Source organism: Cervus elaphus, chromosome 11 (assembly GCF_910594005.1).
Source record: "Cervus elaphus chromosome 11, mCerEla1.1, whole genome shotgun sequence".
In the NCBI taxonomy this organism is placed as follows: Eukaryota; Metazoa; Chordata; class Mammalia; order Artiodactyla; family Cervidae; genus Cervus; species Cervus elaphus.
Genome location: NC_057825.1, coordinates 83,568,357 through 83,583,106, shown reverse-complemented (window position 1 = coordinate 83,583,106; position 14,750 = coordinate 83,568,357). Strand labels below are relative to the sequence as shown.

The 14,750-nt window shown below is 40.3% G+C and overlaps 1 protein-coding gene across 1 annotated transcript in view; it reads left to right on the top strand.

Moving 5' to 3' along the window:
- Positions 1-14,750, top strand: part of QPCT (glutaminyl-peptide cyclotransferase) — a 28,987-nt gene that overhangs the window by 3,629 nt on the left and 10,608 nt on the right. The window contains exons 2-3 of the mRNA XM_043918229.1: positions 4,169-4,315; positions 11,281-11,559. Coding sequence (XP_043774164.1) covers positions 4,169-4,315; positions 11,281-11,559 — 426 coding nt within the window. The remainder of the gene's footprint in view (positions 1-4,168; positions 4,316-11,280; positions 11,560-14,750) is intronic.

Sequence of the window (14,750 nt, the reverse complement as noted above, 5' to 3'; positions counted from 1 at the left end):
ACTCAGGACTTTAATGAATAGAAAGGCTTAGGCAATTAACCGATTATGACTGTTTCCCCTTCTCTAGCTTTTAATCTCTGTGATTTCACAGGGGCATCTTTACCCCCAGAGAGACAGGGAGGGGGAAGGCTCTTTACTGAAGTAGGTTCATTTAATGGGTGAGCCCAGGAGACAGGATCAACACAGGTAAGTTTCTGTATTCAGGAGCACCATGGGCTTATCTAATGAGCTTACCCTTTACTCATCCATTAAGCATTGTTTGGTGCTGTTTGTCAACCATGTTTCATTCACAGTATCTGTAACAGATAGTGATGCTAGAGGATTATTTTGTTCCTGTTTTTTCCTTAAATCTCTTAGGAACTCATTTCAAGCCTCCATAAAACGCCTATTTACTTACCTATTTTTCTTCTTCCTCATAGTCTTTATTTCCCAACATCTTGGGGCTCATGGGAGTTTCCTTGGGCTCCTATTTGGCTCATGAATTGTTGGGCTGCACCTTGCAGGTCTGCGAACCTTGTAGTTGCCCAGTTTCGAGGCCAAAGAAGGAGCCTGGAGATGGTGACAGAGACAATCAATGATTTATTGAACAGAGAATCTTACATGCCCAAAACAAAGGGTCCTGGAACAACACCCCATTGGGCAAATGGGCAGGCCACGGCAGCAATCTTTATATAAATCGCCCACTTAAATATCAACTTGATTTCCTTTCACTGTGGACATGGAGTAAAGGACCACAGTGACTGTTGGTCCTTTGTTGGACCGGAACCTGGTAGTCCGGAATCGACGATGAGAGAGTGAAAGGAGAGAGGCTAATATTCCCTGGGTTACCCAGCTGGCTTTTGCACTCCAGGGAATCAGCCAGAAATAGAGAGAGAAAGAAAGAAAGAAAGAAAGACATGGGGATCCAAGCTCTGATGGAGCAAAGGTGTTTTAATCAACATGGTGTGGGCATATATACTGTCTTACAAGGTAGTTATTCTCAGCAGAGATAATGATTAAAATTTCAGACTTACAAAACATAAGGCAATTCATATTAAAGAGAGAGAGTTGTAAACAATCACTTTTTACTGTATGGTTCATAAGAAGGAAGAGGGTACTTATCACCGTATTGAAAACTAACGAAGGAGATGCCTGGATTCCTCAGCCCCGGGAAAGGCGTGCCTCTCCTCTTAATTCCTGAATATTCAGGAATTAATAAGGACCAGAGGATTCCTGACAGATCCAAAATAGCACACAGGAAGCCTCCTGTTAAGTGCTTCCTAACAAGTGACCAGGGTCTGGGATGGATGGAGTAATACACAGTAAATGAAAAGGAGTCCTTGGCCAGACAGCCTTTGACACAGCAGTTCTTGATTGTCACAGTGACTTTCCCAGGCCAACTCAACTCTAAACATCACAAGCATCGACTCTCAGAAATTCGAAAAGAACAAAGTCTACCAACATTGAACTACAGCACTTCCTGGTCCTTTGCAGCAGGCAGCCACTTGTCTTTCCTGGCCCTATAATCTCTGTTCATTCAGCTGACTTGGTATATATTTTCCCATTCTACTTTATTATTATGCACATACTGTCTTAGTGAAGTTAATTTTAGGAAGACAGTTCACTTGTTGATTCCGTATTTAATGAGTTCATCCAATAATTATTGAGTGTGCCACGTGAGCCAGGTGCTGTGTGGTTCTGGGGAGAGCGTGGAAAGTAAGAGAGAGAGTTCCTGACCTCCTGGAGTTGACATCTTGGATGAAATTAGACATTAAACAAATAGACACACAAGGCCTCTACACTCCAACCTGAAATGAGCAGGAGTTAGCGAGGTGAAGAGGAAGGGGAAAGCCCTCAAGGGTAGAAAGCACCACAAGGCAAAGACCCCAAGAGGCCCGAGCCTCACTGCCTTGGGTCCTGAAGGATGCCAGCGAGACTGAAGCATGGTGAGTTGGTCTGAGTGGTCCTGCACGGGGCTTGTGGGGCAGCAGGAGAGATCAGAGGCTCTTGTTGTCTGTGTTAAGTAAGAATTAACTGTGTGAGTTTTCCAACTTCTTGCCTCCATTCTCTTCTTTTCGCTTCTCACATTTCTATGGTTTTATCTTTTAGCTCCCTCTTTCTTCTCAAAGTGCTGTTTGAGAGTTAACAGGAAGACTTAGACCTGAGGTACCAGGGACTTTAAAGGCTGCAGCAACAAATTTAGCAAGGAAATATATTTTTAAATGTATGATCAGTAAATAAACACAAACCTTAAAATGTTCAGAAGCAGCATCAGTAGGCAGGGTTGTACACTGAAAGTCACAGATAATGCAGGGAGGCAGAGTGGAATGAGCATGGGATTGGGGATTGACACAACCATGATCCTCTCTCAAACTTACCTGTAACTCTCCTACAACCTTGGAAAATCAGCTAGTCTCTCTGACTCAGTTTCCACTGACAGCAAAGAGATTGGATTATAATCATCTCTAAGTGACCTTTCCAGCTCAGAATTCTATACCTCTTCAGTGTCTGATAGACGGTAATAGAACTAATAATACTTATCAAATGTTTACTGAGGTAGTTTACATGAGTTAGCTCACTTAGTTATAATTACCCTGGGAAGTAGGTGTTATTCCCTCCCTTTTACAGACGAGGATGTTAAGTCATAATGAGATTAAGTAACCAAGCCAGAATTATAGATAGTAAGTGGTGAGGAGTTGAGTTGAGAGGCCAAGTTGAAGGGGGCTGCCTGGACCCACAGCCCCCTATCTTTGTGTGATAAGAGCTGAGAGTGACTCTGAGATATAGTGAAGTATAATAAGCATTAGACAATAACTATGCTCTAATTCCACAGTTTCTCATGGAGTGAAAACACCCATGTGATAACCTGGGCATAATCAATTTATACTGGTTTTGGAAAAAGCTGTACAATAGAGAGGGCACCCATGAGCTCTGTTTTGATTTCCAAAAAATTTTTGTTACTTCATCATTCCCGTCAGAGAAGAAATCAGATCAACAACTCACTTCCCTGTGGGGAGGAGTAACACATTCTGTCATTGAATGTCTGATGAACATATAATGAATGAATGATTCATCATTACTGGAATTATAAGAAAATTCAACATGTGTAAAGTAGTATCCAGAATACAAATTTGAATGTTATACTTGTTCAGCTGCTTAAATTAAGGTTCACTTAATTAATATATGTGTATCAAAGAATGTGAGCATTAATGGAATATTAAAATAATTTTAACTGAAGACAAAAAATGTACTATTTAGTGGATTGTAGGATCATCAACCTCTGACTGAAAAGAATTGCAGCAATCATCCGGGTTAGAGCTATTCAATAGAAATATATAATGTGAAACACATATGTAGTTTGAAATTTTCTAGTAGCTCTATTAAAAAAGTGAAAGCCAATAGGTTAAATTAATTTTAACACTATATTTAATTCAATATATAAAATTTTTTTCATTTCAACATGTAATCACTATAAAAATTCTTAGCTATTTTGCATGTTTTTTCATACTAAGTCTTCGAAATTCAATGTGTGTATTACACATAAAGCTCCCCTCCATCTGACTCTCTACATTTCAAGAGCGTAATAGCACATGTGGCTCCTGGCTACCATATTAGACAATGCAGATTTAGCTCAAATTCCTTTGTTAGTATTTTAGGGAAATGAGAATTTAAGTGACCTGCCTAAGGTCATACAACCTGTAAATGGCAGCAGGAACTTTGAATCCAGCTCCTCTCACCCCAAGAGTTTGCTTATTCCGTAACATCACACTGGCTTTTATAGAACAATTATGCTAACAGAGTATATTGTTTTGTTGGCTGTAGTTTCTGCAATATTGAGTTTTCTTAAGACTAGGATATCAACAATTGTTATTTGTAAACCTTAGTTTTACAAAGTATTTGTAGCAAAATTATTAAAAGTTACATAGCTACAAGTGTTATATGTTAATTCTCAGGTTCAAAGCATTATCTTAATTCTGTTTTTTAAAAACAAGCTGCCAAAACAGTTAAATTTGTAGATCTAAGGGGCCAATTTTAAAGTTGAGTAGTTTAACTTACTATGTTATAATGTAAGAGCTATCCCTTTATTTTGAAGTTCAAAGCAAGTATTTTACAATTGCAAATGTTTCAGGATAAATCTTAAATATGTTATGAAATGATGTAAATATTAATAAATTTATTTATTTCTCAGAATTATCACCAACCAGCCCTTCTGAATGTATCGTCTCTTCGGCAAGTTGCAGAAGGCACCAGTATTTCTGAAATGTGGCAAAATGACTTACGACCATTGCTGATAGAGCGATATCCTGGATCGCCTGGAAGCTTTGCTGCTCGCCAGGTAAGAAACAGCACACAAATCTGAAGGTTGTCCATGTTCTGTTCCCATGAGAGATGATGCTATGCTCAAAATTCTGAGTTGTCTAATATTTAGATCTGTCATCTCATCTTATTAACTAAAAGAAGCATCCTAGAAAAGCAGACAACTAAGAATAAATATCTGTTCTGAATTAAGAGATGCATGTTAACCTAAATCAATTTATGCATGAATTCTGGGTAACCAACTCTTGATTTTTTCTATAATACACTGCCAGGCACCCAACCAAGTTTTCTTGAACCTTAAACACTCAATCTCAACAGACTTGGACATTGCTTTCTTAACAGTTCTGGGTCAAGAGTGAGTTATGGTCTTAACAGGCCTTTAGTCCCCTTTTGAAATTGTATTTTACCTGGAGGGAGAGTTAAGACCAGTGATAAACTACTTTCTCCAGTACAGTGCTTCTCAAGCTTCTGACTCTGACACATGGCAAATACACATATATATATTACATTTTATACACAAAAACATAGAGTTAACTAATATAAAAATTTCTTTTGAAATACTCCTATTATGTGCAATCTGTTGACGTTGTTCAGTAGCTAAGTCTGTCCGACTCTTTATGACTCCATGGACTGCAGTATGCCAGGCTTCCCTGTTCTTTACTATCTCCTAGAGCTTGCTCAAACTCATGTCCATTGAGTTGGTGATGCCATCCAACCACCTCATCCTCTGTCGTCTGCTTCTCCTCCTGCTTTCAATCTTTCCCAGCATCAGGGTCTTTTCTAATGAGTCAGCTCTTCGCATAAGGTGGCCAAAGCATTGGAGCTTCATCTTCAGCATCAGTCCTTCTAATGAATATTCAGGATTGATTTCCTTTAGGATTAACTGGTTTGATCTCCTTGCAGTCCAAGGACTCTCAAGAGTCTTCTCTACACCACAGTTTAAAAGTATCAATTTTTTGGCTCTCAGCCTTCTTTATTCTCCAACTCTCATATCCATACATGACTAATGGAAAAACCATAACTGACTACATGGACCTTTGTTGGTAATGTCTCTGCTTTTTAATGTGCTGTCTAGGTTGGTCATAGCTTTTCTTCCAATGAGCAAGCATCTTTTCATTTCATGACTACAGTCACCATCTGTAGTGATTTTGGAGCCCAAGAAAATAAAAGTCTGTCACTGTGTCCATTGTTTCCCCATCTATTTGCCATGAAGTGATGGGACCAGATGCTATGATCTTAGTTTTTTGAATGTTGAGTTTTAAGCCAGCCTTTTCGCTCTCCTCTTTCACCTTCATCAAGAGGCTCTTTAGTTCCTCTGACTTTAATTTTATTTTACTAGTTTTCTTTTTAATCTAGTCATGAACCACTAATCTGATTTCAAGACCCACTGATTTTTGCACTGTAGTTTGAAAGACACTGCTCTGGAGGGTAGATTAGGCCATAAGAGGGAATAAACCTGAATGTCTCTCTGACTCTTAAGTGTCTGTCCTCTTCAGCAATCTGAAACCCCAGCTCTGAATGCCTATTTTTTCAAGGTATCCCCGTTTTTAGGAGCAGCTTGGGAAGGAATGGGGAGAGACTGACCTCTCATATCCTCCTCTGAGAGTAGCCCACTTGCCTATCTCTTCCAGCAAACCCCTTGGCACTCCACTGTAATGACAAAGTGACACCCGCAAGGCCCAGCAGCACAGCTGGTGGGCTCTTTATCCAATATATGACTTCTGCCTCTCAAGGTGAGCCCAGATGCATTGTCGGTTGCCCCATTAGCCTCTTGTCTTCCATCCAAACAGCTCTTGCTTTCCTTAAGGACTTAGGTGGAGGAGACCCAAACACGACATTAGTTCTTTCTAAGCTCTAGGCAGAGAGAGGAATAATGATGATGATGGCAGATTTTTATCCAGGGCTTTTTCCAGCTCCATCAGGCACTTCGTGGAAAACTTTGCCTGGACTCATTCAGTTCACACAGCAGTGCCACCTTGTTGGGGACAATTATTCTCCCAGTGCTATAGATTTTAAAAGACCTGAGGCTGAAGTATGCAATTTAACTTGCTCGTGGTTATACACATTGGAGAGATGAGGCTGGAACCTGCACTGGGATCTACTTGACTTCTCCATCCAGCCCCTGGAGAGCAGTGGCTGGGCGAGCCCAGCTCTGTGCTGTGTGCTCACACATGTGTCCAGCTCTCTGTCTTCTCAGGCCCCAGTTGGAGAGCAAGGCACATACCACTCATTTCAATGATCTCCCCTGGGCCTCATCTCTCAAGCATTTTTCCAGAAAAGTTCAGGGCACTGACTGGGTCTTTCCAAAATCTTCAGTTCTTCATTTGAAAAAATCTATGTCTGTAGTGCTCACCCATCTCCACTTTTTCACTTCCCCATAGCATTTTTTCAGAAGGTCAAATATATATCCCCAAAATGTATATGCACACTTTAGACCTGAGGTTTCTGGCTGTGGCCTCTAAAAAGCAATAAACACAACAAAATATTGCTATTTTGGTCTTTCTTTAGCTCCAGGAGTATAGATTGCAGGAATAATATACATAGATTCTGTTGTGATTTTAAAACCACACATTCATTTAAAAGTTTTACAGAATTCGTAATAACATCTTCCATGTCAGGTGGGGTTGGAGGCAAGTGAGAAATGTATTGACAGTATTTTGGAATGTGCCGGAAACTGTTGCTGGATTGCCTACTGGCTGACATAGCAGCAGTGCTGACAGAATGGTTGTGTTAGAAATCTCACTTAAGAGATTCAGTTTTATAACTTGGGGAGAAGAAAATTACCATGAATTTTAGGAAAGCTGCCCCCCCAAAATGTGGAAGATAAAGAATTCCCTCTTTTGAAAACGAAGCAAAATGTGGAAGATAAAGAATTCCCTCTTTTGAAAACGAAGCAGATGATACTGAGATATTAAGAGGGAACTGCATTAATGACTGTAATTTGACTATTAGTACCTTTTGCTCTGAACTAAATTCAGACATGAATGGTGGAAAATTATTTTTTTTCCTGAGGCACTTTTGAGGACCCTGTCAGATGTTTTATAATTTGCAGAGTTTCAGGGTTATAACTAAAGAACCCTTCAAAAATCTAAAAAAAAAATGTAGACGATATAAAATTGATTATTGAATTAACTTTTATCAGTTATCAATAAAGATGTCTATTGCTATGAATTCCCTTTCAGAGGATAATATGGGAGCAATATCCCATAGTCTTCATTTTTATCATTTCTGATCAGTGGGTCTAATGCTGCCTCTTGGATTTTTAGGATATATTTATTCGAGAAGATAGTTTATTTGTAAACAATAATTGAAGGTATTAAATTTTGGAGGACTTCAGTGATTTCTAGCTGAGAGAGGAATAAAAAATAAAAAGTCAGGATGATAAAGTCTCACTAAGGAGCAAGTCAAAAACCTTGTCTAGAGGCAAGCTAGAAATTCGGTGGTTAAAATCCCCTGTAGATGTCCAGTGTATCTGAGTAGCTGAAGCTGGGTTTCTTTAGTGAAAAGTATGTGTATCCCTGAATGGAGGGCCCTGGGTTGAAAGCCTGAGGGGCTAATACATGGTCCATCCAAGAAGGAGGAGGTGCCTGGAGTCCCCAGTGGCAGCATCCAGGCAATGTTTGCAGACTTATTGCAAATAGCACAGGATCTACTTCTTCCAAACAAATCTGGTCTGCTAATGACAGTGTTTCTCAGACCTTGGAAATGAGAATATAAGTTTAATTAACTTGACCCACGATCATTCACCAATGTTACCTAAAATCCCCCACGGGCCTTCCTCCCCAGGAAGCAGGAAGTCATGTTTACTTTTATTTTTCTCTTCCTTGCTGTCTCTCCACCCCCAGTCTTGGCCTCTCTTTGTCTCTCTCTCCTTGTCTCCCCCTCCATCTTCATATGCTTTTCTTTCTCTCTTTACTCAGTCTCACTGTCTCTCTGTCTTCATCTCTCTGTGTCTTTATCCATCTCCCTGTCTCTTTTTTCTCTCTCCATTTAAAAAGATAGATGTATAGAAATCCATCTATATTCTAAATTACATTTTAGCATGCCTGGTAGGCTGAGGCTTCTGCAGCCTGGAGTTTGGGAAGCACAGCTGCTCTAGACGCCCTCTCATAGCCAAGCACTCTCTGCTCAGGGCCAGTCTAGAGAGAAGAGCAGTCGTTTGTGGAGCCTACCCTAGAGAATTACAGTGGGAACTTGCAGACTAAGTCTGCAAACCACGAGCACAACAATAAGGGCTATTGGTGACCTAATTAGATTATGCAGCCAGTTTGATTGTTTGTAAAGAAATTAGTTGCTAAGACAAATAAAAATATTTATACTGAGTAAAAAAGGTTAGTGCAGGGCGGACTCTTTTGGGGGGCATTTGCTGACGCTTTTGTGGATTTTAGCATCAATACAGATATCAGATATTATGGCCAAAACCTGTTCAGGGTTGTGAGTTTGTGTGTGAGACTTCAGCTGAGCAAAGCTAAGAGAAGAGATACATATTTTTAAAATCCCAGTTCATTTTGTAAGCGTGCAGGCTGCTGTTGGTGTTGAACACATTTTATGGAGCAGTTCGTCATCTGGATACCAGATGTTCTGGAGATGTGCTTTTTATTTATTTATTTTTAAGGACTGACCCCTTTTTTATGGAAAAATTTCTTTTCCCCAAAGTCTGGGGATAACTTCTTTTCACATTCTCTGGAAAACTTTTTCTAGAGGCAGTGATTTCTCTCTAGTCAAATGATTAATGTTCTATGCCATATAACTTTATATAGTCTCATTGAGAATAAGTATGAGTTATGATCAGTCCATATTTACTGATAGCCTACTGTGAACAAAGCCCAACACTAAGCATTGTAGAGAATGACAAAATAAATGAGAGACGAGTAATAATTTCAATAAGGTTATAATGTTTCAAAAATTATTTTTATATGAAAAGACAGCCTGTAATGTGTCATAGAAAAGGTAAGGTACGTTATATACATGCTCTTTAGGCCAAAGTCCACCTCCTGATAGAGAACAAGGAGTAACTGTCTGGGAAACGGTTTGTTTATTTGGCTTTTTCGGGACTGACTGTAGAATCACTGTCTTCCCTCTGGCTTAGTTTTCCTCTTCCTGGAAGCTTCCTGCCCCAGTTGTTTCAAGGCTCTTGCCTACGTGTCATGTCACACTGGTTAGGGCAGGTCACACAAGACTTGGCTAGGCTAGAAAGCCATTTATTTCCTTGGGGGGAAAATTCTCCCATTCTTTTCCAGTCATTTCAAGCTATTTGTTTATCACCTCAAGGTCCATCCCCACTGGATGTTCACTGTGGAACAAACTGCCGGATATGTTGATGTGTGACTTAAAAACAATTGTTGTGTAACTTAAAAAATAATTGTTGTGTGACTTGAAAATAATTTTGAAGGCAACCTTCAAAGATCTATATAATATTTCAAAATGAAATAAATGGAACGTAGTAAGAATTAAACAAAGGGAAAATAAAGATAGAAAAGGGCAAACTGAACAGCCATGAACTCACCTGCAACTTCTCACATCACAAGTTCTAAGTTCTTTAAGAAGACACCTCCAGTCCCTGAAGAGATATTTCTTTTGCATCTGCTGCCCTTCCCTGTCAATCACCATGTTGTTCACAAGGCCCACAGTGATCAGGAAAGATGGGAAAATAAGATTCTTTCTTATCTTCACCAGCATTTGCATAGGATCTAGACCTGCTTTGAATACAGAGGGAAAGCTGCTTGTTATGTCATCATGGTTCAGAGTTACTTATTGATTCTTAGAGCAGTGTGCTGAGGTGCTCAGTCATGTTTGACTCTTTTGTAACCCCATAGACTGTACCCCGCCTGGCTCCTCTGTCCATGGAATTTTCCAGGTAAGATTACTAGAATGGATTTCCATTTCCTACTCTAGAGGATCTTCCTGACCCAGAGATCGACCCCCGTGTCTCCTATGTTTTCTACATTGGCAGGTGGATACTTTACCACTAGCGCCACTTGAGAGGCCCTCTTAGAACAGGCAGAACCTCAGCTATCCTTCAACCATTCCCTGTAACCATCCCCCTTCTGTACATTATCCTTAACAGGTGAGCTCTAGTATCTTTTATTAGTGTTTGTTACATTATGAAATATTTGCTGACTGGGGGCACATGTTAAGTGCTTGGGACAAAAAGACTTGCCATTTGCAATTCTCATCCTCAAAGGGCTTAGAGTGCAAGTTATGCCCTATAGGATCTACCTAGTATAGCTAATGTCTCAAATCTGTCTTGTTATCCTGCTAGAAATATTAAAAGTGAGCTTTAATAGATACTGAACTGGAGCTATATCTCCTTATGTGCAGAGAGGTCCATTGTTGTTGTTGTTCAGTCATGTCGGACTCTTTCCAACCCCATGGACTGCAGCATGCCAGGTTTCCGTGTCCTTCACTATCTCCTGGAGTTTGCTCAAACTCATGTCCATTGAGTCGGTGATGCCATCCAACCATCTCATCCTCTGTCGTCCCCTTCTCCTCCTGCCTCCAATATTTCCCAGCATCAGGGTTTTTTCCAGTGAATCAGCTCTTTTCATCAGGTAGCCAAAGTATTGGAGCTTCAGCTTCAGCATCAGTCCTTCCAAACAATATTCAGGGTTGATTTCCTTTAGAGAGGTCTATGATACATTGTTGAGTGAGAAGAGCAAGGGGCAGAGCAAATGTAGAGTAGGATTCTATTCCTATAAGAATATACATCCCTCTGCTAAATATACAAGTTTGTGTGCTAGTGTATGTTTGTATAAACAAGAAGGGTGTAGATATACATCAGACTGTTAACATAGGTAATATTAACAGTTGGTTGGATTGGGTTGGCAGGGGGAGATTATGGGAGAGGACTAGATTATTTTTCCTTTCAACATCCTTGCTATTAATACAGTAAGTGTGTATTGCATTTTTAACTTCAGAGGTATTACATAAAATTTCTAAAACAGAACTGTCTAAACCTGAAATTCTGGTTTTTGTTTTGATCAGCACATCATGCAGAGAATTCAGAGACTTCAAGCTGACTGGGTCTTGGAAGTAGACACCTTCTTGAGTCAGACGCCCTACGGGTACCGGTCTTTCTCGAATATCATCAGTACCCTCAACCCCACTGCCAAACGACACTTGGTCCTCGCCTGTCACTATGACTCCAAGTATTTTCCTCACTGGGACCACAGAGTGTTTGTGGGAGCCACTGATTCAGCTGTGCCGTGTGCAATGATGCTGGAACTTGCTCGGGCCTTAGACAAGCAACTCTCTTCCTTGAAGGTATCTGTTTCCCTCCTGCCAATTCCTGGGATAATAAAATATTTAGCTGTAACTCAGAGTGAATTCTAGAATTCATGGGGCACTAAGAAAGCCATCTAGAGATGTAGACTTTCTGTGTATTTGGTGCTAATTTATTGCAAAATGAAATGAATTTGAAATATTAATTGGAAGATTGTTGTTGTTTAGTTGCTTGGTTGCGTCCAACTCTTTTGGTGACCCCATGGACTGTAGCCTGCCAGACTCCTCTGTCCATGGAATTTCCCAGGCAAGAATACTGGCATGGATTGCCATTTCCTTCTCCAGGGGATCTTCCCAACCCAGGGATTGAACCTATGTCTCCTCCCTTGACAGGTGGGTTCCTTACCACTGAGCCACAGGGAAGCCCAGTTGGAAGATTACATTATTTATAATGTCCACCATGGGCAATGAACCTTACTTGGTACATGAGGATGTATTTGTTAACTGGCACCTGATTTCTTAGTTATGAATACACAGCAAATTAAAAACAGCATTTTTTTTTGCAAAAAATGAAGATGTAAGGTTGATTCAGGTATATGTAGGAAATACATTGATTTCTTCTTGTTTGTATAGCCATGAACATCACAGCCTTCTATTCTGAGAGATGGTGACCTTGAGTTGGGGGAGAGAGTTTCAGCAAAGTGGTTCTGAAGTAGAGAATGGGTAATTCAGACATATCAAGATGGAAAGCATGAAGCAGAAATGCATTATTGTTATTATCTGTGAATCTCGGCTCAATTTTCTGTAGCATAGCAAAGCTTTTGTTACATTTTCAGTTCAGAATACTTCTGGGACTCTGAGATAATGTTATTTCAGTCTCTGTGTTCCTAAGTGTATATTGGAAAAAAGTGCTAAGCCAGATGAAGACATTTTGTTCAGATATCACTCGTAACTGAGTAAACACAGCAAACCAAAAACAGAAAACTTTGTTCACAGACAACAAATACCTTTCTCCCCCCTCAAAGTTTTATGAAGGAGCCAGAGTAAGTTGGGGTAAAGAGGTAAAAAAGTTATCTCGTAATGGAAGTAATAGAGATATTTGGTTCTATTTTTTGCTGGATGTGCTGAACTGAAGAAAGCAAGAATTGTTTATAACCACTCAGTATCCTTTATACTGTTTTTTTCCATTTGTTTTGTTTTCTGAACCTTCTATATTGTCTTTGTTCCATGCTCTGCCCTGCTTTTAACTAGCATCCTTTCCTAGCAATTGACTGAGAGAGTTCAGAAGCTGATATAAAAAGGTTAATTTTTCATATTTGCATTTTTAGTGTAAGGACATGAAATGAGGTAAAATATGGTTTAAAGACACAGTCTATGAAGTGGGTGTGTTTTCTCTTGGTGAGATCCTTTACCTTTTTCCATGTACTTCACTCCTGCTTCTGGTAACCAGAAGTAGAAAGGGCTGAGTGATTTTTGAGTAAGGCTCTCCATTAGCAAAAATGCACATACATTCTTTTAATTATCCTTTCTTTTTTAAACAACAACAAAATTTTAATCTGGTCTGCAAGTCCTCATTTTGTTTTTTATATAGTACAGTAAAATTTTGGAAATATTTCAATTTTGATGTGGACCTATAGATTGGAAATGGCCATCATAGTATAAAAGTCTTCTTCATTGTCTCCCAAAAGGCCTCTGGTCTTTGCAGATGATCATTCTATTTTAATAGTGTAAGTTCATGTAGGGATTCTTCTCTTCCCTGTGATAAGTATTTTTTCTATTAGAGGTAAACAGTGATGTGGGAAATGAAAAATAAAGACTGGTTTTGAATGCAACCTCTGAGAGCATCAGATTTATTCTTCAATTGTACTTTAGATTTGTATTAAGGAGATATTTTATGTTCTTCAGCTGTCGTGAGTTGTGTAAGGGGTGATAGAATGTGACCCTGGAGAAGCCTGGATAGGAAGCTAACTGGATGATGGTTCCAATTCTTTGCAGTCTCCCCCTTCTAGTAATAAGATTGTAATTATCCTCTCACTTCTCTTGTCTTGTAACTTTGCTGTGCCCTTCCACTTTAGCAGGTAGTACTTCCTCATTCCTTGACTCTGGACTTGGTTACTTGACTTGCCTTGGCCAATGGGATGCTAGTAGATAACAAACAGAGGCTGGAAGTGTGTTTGTGCAACTGGGCTGGCTCTGTTGTGCCTTGGTGTGCCTTGGCCATCACTGTGAGAAGAGCATGCCTTGGCTAGCCTGCCAGTCCCAGGAGGAGACTAAGAGGCTTGTGGAACAGAGCCAACCTTGATGACTGCAGGGTGAAGCAGAGCTCCTCCAGCCTAGACCAGTTGTCCCCAGTTAACCTGCAGATCCTGGAGAACTCATGATTGTGGTTTTAAGCCACTGAAGTTGGGGTGGTTTTTACACCTTATTTTTATGGCATTAGCTGATGCAGCCTTGGGTGGGGAAAGACTGCAGTAAATGCACTGACTCTATTAGCACTGGTAACTAGGCATTTGTCATATTGCCAGGAAGAAGGACTAGAAGACCTTCACAAATCTGGCCATGCATATTTTCTAGCTCTGAGATACTAGACTGAGTTATTAGAAATTAAAGGCCAAAGTTATTTTTCCACCAATCCTAAAAAGAAGTAAAAAGAGCAAGTTGCCTCACAGGACTCAGGGTCATTGTCCAAGACAGTTTGCTGCTGCTAAGTCGCTTCAGTCGTGTCCAACTCTGTGCGACCCCATAGACGGTAGCCCACCAGGCTCCCCCGTCCCTGGGATTCTCCAGGCAAGAACACTGGAGTGGGTTGCCATTTCCTTCTCCAATGTGTGAAAGTGAAAAGTGAAAGTGAAGTTGCTCAGTCGTGTCCGACTCTTAGCGACCCCATGGACTGCAGCCTACCAGGCTCCTCCATCCATGGGATTTTCCAGGCAAGAGTACTGGAGTGGGCTGCCAGTGCCTTCTCAGCCAAAGCAGTTTATGCCTATCTAAATGAGATGGTGCGAAGAGAAGAGAATGAGAGCAAGCCATTGTACTGAACCATGGAGTTACCAAACTGTTTACATTTCTGAAGCACCTGAACCTTCAAACTTGCAGAATATGTAAACATTGGGCATGAACCAAGTGTTTCTGGTCCCAAGCAATCTTATTCTGCCCTGGTATTCTATGACTATGCTCTCTGATTTGGAGTTAAAACTTTGGAACCAGTCAAGGCTCTTTGACTGTCTCCACTA